The 10,295-nt window shown below is 42.5% G+C and overlaps 1 protein-coding gene across 3 annotated transcripts in view; it reads right to left on the bottom strand.

The window, feature by feature from the left end:
- Positions 1-10,295, bottom strand: part of Ppp2r5e (protein phosphatase 2 regulatory subunit B'epsilon) — a 180,729-nt gene that overhangs the window by 43,392 nt on the left and 127,042 nt on the right. For all 3 annotated transcript variants that reach the window (XM_004624797.3, XM_004624798.3, XM_023702979.1), the window contains one exon: positions 9,056-9,148. In XM_004624797.3, coding sequence (XP_004624854.1) covers positions 9,056-9,148 — 93 coding nt within the window. The remainder of the gene's footprint in view (positions 1-9,055; positions 9,149-10,295) is intronic.

Raw genomic sequence — 10,295 nt, 5'->3', positions numbered from 1 at the left:
GGGGGGGAGAGGGAGGGAGAGAGAGAGAGAGAGAGAATGAATAAATAAATTTAGGGGGGAACCCCGGTTGTCCTCTATTACTATAAAAGAAGTAAGTGCCCTGTCCTGCCCCACATTCAGCGAGATTTTAACTGGAAACTTTTATGGGGTGCGGTGGTACAAGCTTACATTCCCAGGCTGAGGCAGGAGAATCACAGATTTGCACCCACCCACAAAGCCTAGAGACGTAGAGCTTTCCCAAAACAGAAAAGCTATGAAAAGGGGAGGAGATGTGAGGCTGGTGAGATGGCTCAGTGGTCTAAAGCACCTACTTGGAACAAGCTTAGCAATGCACGAGGACCTTGGTCCAATCCCCCAGCACCACATGCCTGCCAGCCCTGCCTCCTGGTGGGCTGAGCTGGCCACACACACACACACACACACACACATTTTTTTTAAAAAGGGGAGGAGATGGCTGGGTGTAGTTAATGTGGAAGCCATGGGTTCAATCCCTGGTAAGGCAATTAAAGGGGGAGCGGGGGATGAATTGGTCCTCTAAATATTTTCATCCAAATAGACACAGCACTGAAGTCTCCACATTCCTGACCCTGTTTGCAAATTATTCTACTACCTGAAATCATCTTCTAAGACCTTCACCTAAGCCACATAACATGTACAGAGAAAACAGCCCAGAACCAGGAATCATAACCAAGAATCAAGATGGCAGCCTGACCTCAATCGTGACTACGAACGTGAGGCAAATGGGCAACCACTGGGAAAACACAGTGCAGACAAGAGAGGCTGCATGTATACATTTCTAGCAATTCCGGCTTCAACACTCCTATGGAAATTAAGGATAAAAATTACAACAATGTAATACAATCAACTCCACCAAGTCCCATTTTCTTCTAATTTCAGGCAAGAAAACCTTGCAAAATAAAACTTTAAGGCAAGCTGTAGTGTTTGAGAGAGAGGGCTAGTACACTAACAATGGACTGCTGGGGTACAGGCAGTGAGTGTCAGCTGCACCATCCGTGGGTCCCAGTGAAACAAAGAGCAGGCAGTGCTCCTTGTCCACAAAGGTTTGCTAGACAGCAACAGCGAAGCATTAGCCCGAGCCCGGAGGCCTTCCAGGAAGAGGGCGCAGCAATGCCACTCGACCTGTGTTCCTGCGGAACTGGTTATGAATACCAAGTCCTCGCAGCAAAGCCTTCTGCTGCGGTTTCTGGGTAAAATGTGGGACAGGACAGGATGAGGTGATTGCTGTTAATTGGTAAGGGCTACCTGACAAAATTCTAAGCAGAAACACATCTTCTGAATTTCTATCTGCTGTGGGTTTTCAGAGAGAAATATAAACATGTTGACAGATTCAAGGAACTTGTTTGGAAAATACAGTGGTTCTTTGGATTGGAGCTGAAGCCTCATGGGATTTATTTCAGTTTAGAACTTCAAATTTGTTAAAAGCTTGGCTTCTATCATACCGGATTTGTCTTGAGTCTTTAAAAACACAGCAACAAAAGGTCACTCTTAAGGACAAGGTGAATTGTATAATTTGCATGATAATTACAGCATCTTTAACTACAAATGTGCAGTACAAATTACTAAACAGCAGTCTCTAGCAGTACATATGTTTATGGAGAGACTTGAATTGTGTGTCTCTTAGCAACCACTGACTGTTTTTCAGATCTGCACAGGGGCTGAAAGCAATCCTTAGAAATATACTGCTTACCACTAGCCACAGTAGTCACCCAACAAAATAATTCAAGATTCGGCAATGCATTTGTACTAAATGAATGGGCAGGGGGACCAGAAAGAAATCATTCCCCCAACCCTCCTAACACAGATGAAAATGATCTTTATTGAGAAGACACAAACTTGTTTTATAAGCTTAGGCAAGTCTGTAACCCACAGTTACAAAGGCAGCGTACCAAGGTACCAGCCTAAAGTCAATATTAACATAAACACAAGTGCACTATGCATTGAACCATCTTTAACAAATGTCTGACAGCGTCCTTGTGTAAAGATCGGATGAGTACAAGAAAAATGCTAGGCTATGTAAATCCAGATTTAATAAAAATCACAATGAAATTCAAGTAGGCTAGTCACACCTTTCTTGAGTAAAAACCAACAGAGCCCTTCAAAAAAATACCCAAAACCCTTGAATGAAAAATCAGCAAAAGAGGCTGGCCTCCTTTTGTCTGGCCTTGCACAGTCTGGCCTTAGGTTCTCTTGGAACTGAAGACCCAGCCACACTGGGCAGCCCACTCGGTCCAGGCCACTGGCTGTAGGCCCGCCTGCATAGGACCCTGCTGCTCCCTTGTATCCCCAGGGACTGCATCAACGGTCTCCCTTCTGTTTCCTAAAGATGTGGGCTTGCTAGCACTGGCCCTCAGACAGAATTAACATTCACTTCCACGCAGAGCTGAACTGCTAAGCATCCAGGGATACAGGAGGTCACAGGTACCATGCCAGAGGCTGCACAGCCGAAGGAGCCCCAGTGAGATCCAGAATCCCCTGGCATGAAAAGAGAAGCAGGAGAAAGTAAAGAAATACTTTTTTACTCGGTGCAGGAGGACTGCCAAAAAGAAGCAAGGTGCCTCGGGAGGAAGAAGGCCCATACATCAGGCTGGGGTGGGGGTGGAGCTTGTACAGTGTTGTAACAGGCATGGACTGGGGAAGGACTGGTGCACGAACACCAAAAGAGGAGGTCTGGGTTAACCAGGGGGAGGAAGACTGAAGGAGTCCAGCAGCGGCTCCTTGGTGGTTCTGGGATCCCCACGCCACACTGACTCATGCCATGATGACCTGGCAGGACACTGCATGGGCGCAGACCCACCAAAAGAAAAACAAATGATTTGTTACATGTGAGAGGAGACATGACAGACAATCTCTCTGACTTTCCAGACTGAAGTTATTAATGAAACTACAGCTCAAAGTTCTCAAAATAAGAACTGATCCTAATAAAATTACTAGGGGCAGACTAGCCTGGTTTTTGAACCCTTACCCTGGATGAGAGAAACTGTTTCCTCTAGGCCTGTGAGGAGTCCTCATTACATCTGTACAACTTTACAGTGCAATTCCTATTATTGCTGTGGGTATCTTGCACTTACTTTCCAGATGAGGAAACTGAGGCACCAGAGTTATGTAGCTTGCTCAAGTTCACATAATAAGAAACAGTATCATCTGAATTCAAACCAGTCTCTACACTTACCCACCTACCTACCTGCTTCCTGGTGGGGATGGAAGCTGCAGGGGGCAAGTCCTGGAGACACACAGGAAGCTTTCTTTCCACCTTCCTATTTTAAAGGACTCACCCAAATGCTGACAGGAAGGAATTATAAGGAATACTGGGAATAAGAGAATGATGTAGTCCTCTAAAGTCTATCTTAGGAAGGCTATTGCACAAAATTAGCAGAGCTTTATGAGAAATGCAAAGCAACAAAAGGAGAACACACTTGTAATGGAATTCTTTAATGACACGTTTAAATGCAAAAATTGCATGTGTGTGATCAAAATACAAGGTGAATGTCTAAAACTGATTATCAGTTGTCATTAATCCCCCTCAAAATATTCCTCCTTGCTTTGAATACATCTGCGTCATCGTTCTTGCCAGGTGGTAAAGCAGTTCTGGGAGTCCTCTTTTCTGAGAGCACTTAATTGGGCTGACACGGCTGCCTCAATGTCCTAAATCAATTCAAAGTGTTTACCTTTCATGGTTATTTTGATTAGAATCACATAGCGCAGATTCAGTAAATAAAGCGGATACAAACACACAATAATGCTGACAGAGACTGCCCTAAACATCTGTTCAACGAAGTGTTATCAAAAGCTACAGTGAATGAATGTTTAAATTAAAATATAAAAACACTGCCCCTTATCCCATGGTTCTTGACAATGTGTTTTTAACTGTAACAAGATGTTTTTAAACTCAAACATCTGCCATATTTTTCTGTCTCCCCTTGTAAAACAGAAACTAAGGTTCACCACACATGATACATGATGACGTCACCACACCCTTTCAGACAACAGCTTGATAGATCACCTGCCCAAACTGTTCACGCATATTGCTACACAAAGATGCATGTTTCCTAAACTTACTCCCCAGTGCACAGTGCTGCAGCCGGCACCGAGGAAGCACACAGGTCCTGGGGATGCTGCCCTCATGAATGACTATGCCACCACACAACGTGACACAACGCAAGCACGGGGAGCATCCATGCTCCCTTGCCCTTCCACCATCTGCCAAGGGAGCACATGGCAAGACAGCCTCACTAGACACCAGCACTTAGCTTGGACTTCCCAGATTCCAAAACTGTAAGAAATAAATGTTTGTTCTTTATAAAATACCCAGTCGGACACAGTAGGCCCTTACCCTGGAACAGTTGGGGCTGTAGTCACCCACAGTCAACCATGATCTGAAAATATTAAATTCTAAAAATAAATAATCCAGTTTTTAAACTGTGTGTCACTCTGAGGAGCACAAGGAAATCTTCCAATACCCTGCCTCTCCCATGCTGGTTGTGAACCACCTGAGCCCAGCATATTCACTCGATATATATATATATATATATAAGCACCTGCTAATCGCATAGTAGCCAGCTGTCACTATAGCATAGTGCTTATATGCAGGGTTAACATGAGGGTCAGGGACTATGTCCCTTCTGGATAAGAGAACTACTGCATTCTGTTAAGCAAAAAAAACAAAACAAAAAAACAACAACAGACTAAGACAAAAACACAAACATCCCCCCTTGTCCTTAAAATAATAGGCACAGGCTCAAAACTACCACATTCCACAGGACGCACATTACACTTACTAGTCATGGGAAGCCCTGTCACATTCGGTCTACCGACTGATGAATACTGCACTGCACCAGTGATGCAAACCTTCTAGAGCTTTCCATGATCCACACAACCTCCGGTGGCCGTGTGCCATAGGTTGACCACCACTGCACTAGATAAACATCCATAAATTTATCCAACCATCTCCTACTGAGAAACAATTAAGTTGTTCCCAACTTTATAATAATTATTAAGGATGATGTATTCAATATCTTTATATTTTATCAATCACTTTGGACACGTCTGATTCTTTCTCACTGAATTGCTAGCTCAAAACTTGGTTAAGAGTACTGTAAGATCATCTCCTCAGAATAACTATACCAACTCACTCTACATTCCAGTCTGCCATTTCAACCACAAAGCTTTAATTAAGGACCTTTACATTATTCTTCATTGTAATTTTTGGAGTGCCAAGGATCAAGGTATTTTATTATTTGATAGGTAAATTACTCTTATCATTAGTCATTTTTCTCAAAAATTTATTCCATTAATTCTGAAATGTCAAGTAAGAAGCTATGAAATTTTAATCAGAACTGCACTAAATACATCAATTACTTGAATATTATGGACATCATTATGACGGTGAGTTTTCCCACAAGGGAATCTGTCACATTTCTGCCCTTATTTGAGCCTGATTTCCAAGATTTTATTGTAAGTTTCACACAGACCTTTTAAGTTCTATTTCAAGGATAGGGATGTACTCAGTGGTAGGACACACACTTAGCATGCACAAGGCCTTGGTTTCGATCTTCTCCAACACTCAAAAAAATGTTTCAAAGGATGAAGACTTTAGAATTAATATTGGGAACAAAAGTAAAATTTCCTGCCAAAGTGGCAGATAGTAATATAAGGAAGATGTGTAATAAAGTGGAACTTATATTTAATGAGCAACTACTAAGCGCCACATATGACAGCAGCAGATATTTTAACAAGTCACCTCGTTTCGTCTCCCAAATAGCCTCCCTGTGGCTTGGAGTAAGCACGTGTGCTAAGACCATCAATATGCTTACAAACGAAAGGAGGGATCCTTTATTTGTGTCCAGACAGCCAAGTGAGCTAAGCAGATCTAACAGCTGTCACTTAAGAGCATTTCATCCATCATCCTTGAGTCACAAACAAGGACTCTCAGACTCAGGACTCAAGTGTGCAGCCAGCTGACAGCCACACTTGAAGGGAAGAAGAGTGACGGTTTAAATGCAGTTTCCTCGATCTCTACAGCTCCGTTCTCAGCTCCTAAAACGCACTCACAGAAAACAGGAGTCAGAGCTTCCTAACATTCCACCAGCTCACAGCAAAGTAGCTCAGTTCTTATTTTAGTTTTATGTCCACTGACAGGAAGACAAAAAGCAGGGAGAAAAAAAATGTGAAGAATGCATTTAATTGCTATAGAAAACAAGTTTAAATTTCATAAGTTAAAAAAAAGAAATTACTCAATAAACAAGTTTTAAGGTGAAATTCTTTTTGAGATCACTAAGAATCTACAGAAAATAAGAAATTTGCCCAAAAGAAAGGAACAAGTTAAATGTCCTCTTGGTCTGTCAAAAAGAAAAGTACTGAGGGTTTCCATGACACAAGAGATCTAGGCTGGAGTGCAAAATATTCTAGGCCAGATGACACCATGAATCCATGGGGTAAGAAACAAGCAGAGGAATGTGGCAGCACACGGAAGCCCTCTTGGCTGTGCAGAAGTGGGGAGGCAAGATGGGGTGGCAGGGCTGTGGCCTGAGGGGTCACAGGTGAACAGCAGCAGCACTAACTGCTCAGGCTTCAAAGGACCACCCGCTCCGAAGAGGACCAAGCCAGCACCCAGCACCAGGAGTCAGGGCGAACGGAGGCTTGTGGCGTTGGCACCCCACAGAATTGCCAGCAGATAAAACACAGAAAAAGGGAAACAAGGGAAGGTGAAGGCTGGAAAAAAGAAGGGCCCAAAAACATAAAACTATATGAATGGACGTCACCACTTACACTTATCTTATCTTTGGCAGAACTCTAGGACTGATGAATAATCCTGTGATTTACAGCATTTAGGGCAGGATCAAACACAAGGACCCTGGCGTCCAGCACCGCATCACAGAGCAGATGATGCAATTCCTTTTATAATGAAAGCACAGCTCCTAGAGGTGGGGGCGCTGTAAACATGAAGTCCTGGCTTTTACACCAGCTTACCAAGTCTACACTATACTCTGCTTATGAACAAGAGGAACAACTGCAGCAAGAACAACCTAGCAGAGGAAATCTCTCATTGGCTCAAAGAGAGAATATTCAAAGACCACTGAAGAATGAATCTGTTTTAGAGTAGAGAATTCCTGAACCCAGGCCCATGCTTCTGTCAGCCTTGCCTAGCTAGTTTTAACATCTGCAACAGTGGCTCAGGTAAGGCCAAGAGTTAGAACACTGAAGCGGGTTATAGAGGTCATGAAGCTGCAACACAGTGCAGAAGACAGAGGAGAAAAAAAGATGTGAAATCCTCTGTGTAGATTAAAAAAAAAAAAATTTAAAAACCAGCAACATAATAAAATAAAAACGGGTCAGGGAGACAGCTCAGCAGCATAAGTGCCTGCCTGGCACGCACAAGGTTCCCAGTTTGATCCCTGGTACTGCAAAGAAAAAAAAAATTCTTTTTTTACTTGATAAAATAAGAACAAGGGAAACCATGGTTTTACAAGATGCAAAAGGTCAATCAGAAGTCAGTTCAGGCCACAGCTTAACGTGAACTGGCAAGAAACACTGAGATTCTTCCTGTGAGAAATGTGAAGTCTATGGGGCTGGCAGGTTAGCTCAGCTGTCTAAAGTGCCTGCTTGGGTAAAATCAGTCAGGGGCAAGGGACTGCGGTTCCATCCCCAGCACTGCATGCTACAGCAGACCTGCCCTTAAGGCAGCCTGAGTGGGCCAAGGAAAAAAAGAAATGCAAAGTCAACAATGAGCAGGAGGCCTAACCCAGCCGCACTGACCTGACCAGGTTCTGGACACTGTTCAGATGTCCATGTCACAGTTAAGACAGACAAGACATCCCAGAGATGGGGACGGCTTCCAACTTTAAGAAGGGGGGGGGGAGAGAAAATGGGTGGAACGAAGGACCTGGTCTCAGAGCCAAGACCAACAGGCAGTCCCAGGTCCTCCAGGTGTGGTGCATGGCTGGATGGCGCCCCCGAGCTGGGAGGTGGGGTTCATGGGTGCACCAGCACCAGCACCAGCACCCACACCAGACTGCAAAGCACCTCTCTGGCTCTGGACTCACATCTGAACTCAGGTCTCATGCCCCTCAGCCACCTGCCTCAGGGGTACAGGAGCCGCCTGGGGCCTCAGTTCTTCTAGGCCTCTGCCTAGGTGTGCGCCTGGATTCAGTCCTATTACACAGTAAGGGTTTTAATGCCAAACACTGCAAGTAGCAGCTGTGACTCATCCTACAAATCCCAAATTCTAAGTTTCTCAATTAGGGAATGGAATGAGGTCTTCATGGTTATCAGCCTTTGTTCTGGAAAAGAAAGATCAACCTTCTGCCAACGTGATGTTTTTAATTTCAAGTTCTGCTTGGTGGTTCAGTAGATTAGGTTTTTACTGCTTTCTATACAAGACACCCCACAAGTCACTCAGAAATGACCTCCCATAGACTCTACACCAATTTGGCTTGCAACCATTGTTAGAGATGAATGCAAGCAAGCAAGAAAATTCATTGCCGCAAAAGTGACCCAAGCAAGTATAGTACCAAGAAAAGAAAATGTCGTTTACGGTTAGAAAATGAGAAGTCAGGAAAAATGTGTTCCTGGAAAGTTCTAAAAATAGGTAGAGTTAATCCCTTCAGGAACATTTTAAACTATTAAGCTGAGTCATTTCGCCAGTACTACTAACTCCAATCACTTATTAAAGGTTGCTTATGCTCTGCAGTCTGAGCTCGCCTACCCAGTTTTAACAGATCTAAAGGTCTGTAAGAATCTATGCAAACCGAAGTGTCGAACCTACATAGAGTCACACAAGCCAGAGTTACATACATGAAACTCCTTTATGACGAGCTCTAAGAAAGAAAGCTACCAGGATACAGGCATTAGCATTTCTGGCTGTTTCAAATGTAATTAATTTATCACAAATAAATTAAAGAGGTACCTATTACTCTTAATGGGTAATAACAAACACTTGAACTATGATCGTGAGAGGATTCCTAAACAAACACCCAAAGGAAAATGAGATAGTGTTAGCAACTTGTAGCAATGAAAACAAACACAAGAACTTGCTTACCTGCAATACAAATTTCTGATCTATATACTTTTTGGCAATGCTGGGTTGGAATTCTTGGCTTTCCAAAAATCGTATGAAAAATTCATATACAAGCTGCAACAAACAGATTAGAGTTAATTTCAAATCATAATTCACTAAGAATAATATTAAAAACCATGAAGTTCATCACACTAAAACTCACAGGCTTAGGAAGCTAAGTGTTAATATCCATCAAAGAACCGTTCTAGGTTTTGTGTGTCCGGGTGGCTTACAGTCATTATTCTCTTAACTTTCAAAACTAAAAGGTAGGAAATATGGTCAAACAAAGCAAATAAAAATCCCTCGCAATCTCACCATTAGAGACAGCCTTCTTTTACAAAGTATCAATAATACTATAAATTATCTTTATATAGTTTGATGACGTCTCTTTGCCATCTAAACAATACAGTGTGAACAACAAAAATCAACAACATTAAGCCATCATTCTTAGTAGCTCTAAATAGCTCATTACACAAAATTTATAATATTCTATTATTTATAATTACTATATGCACAAACATGCAATTCTTTTCTCAATTATTTTTCTATAAAACCATGCCACGGTGTGCATCCTAGGGCATGCAACAATGTGCACTTTTCCAATTATTTCACCAGTAAATATTTCTGAATGCAGAACTGCTAGATCAAAACACCCATTCAGAATTTTTGATACTCACTGACAAATTCCCTTTCAAAAAGTTATGACACCCCAAGAGCCTAGACTTCCTCATTCCATCACCCCCTATATATACCCAGAACCTCCCCTAAATAAACGAGGCTTGATCAGAAAAAAAAAAAAAGTTATGACAATTCACACTCCTCCAAGAACTATATGTTCATGTGAGAATGGACAGTAAGAGTAGTCTCAGTATTTTCATCTGCAAAGAGTCAACCTCAAATAACCACTGTGATAAACAGCGGGGGATCATTCACTCTCTCTGCATAATAAATCTGTGCTAAAAGCTACATTAGGTCCTGCTAATCTCTGCAATAGTATAACCAACAGGGGTACACTGGTGGGCTGGAAGACCAGCTGTATCTCTTGCTGCATATTCTTAACATACTAATTTCTCTCAAATAGTTTTTGTTTTATAATAGGGACGATAATCCCTAAATTAAATGAGATATTACACCTAAGACCTTTTACACAGCAGCTATGGAGTACGTGTGGTCACCGGCAGTCTGCCTAAAACAGCATTTGCAAACATGTTAGTCTTCTCTC

Source organism: Octodon degus, unplaced genomic scaffold (assembly GCF_000260255.1).
Source record: "Octodon degus isolate 3935 unplaced genomic scaffold, OctDeg1.0 scaffold00007, whole genome shotgun sequence".
Classification (NCBI taxonomy): domain Eukaryota; kingdom Metazoa; phylum Chordata; class Mammalia; order Rodentia; family Octodontidae; genus Octodon; species Octodon degus.
Note: the sequence above shows the minus strand (reverse complement) of the source record. Positions and strands in the feature narration are given on the sequence as shown.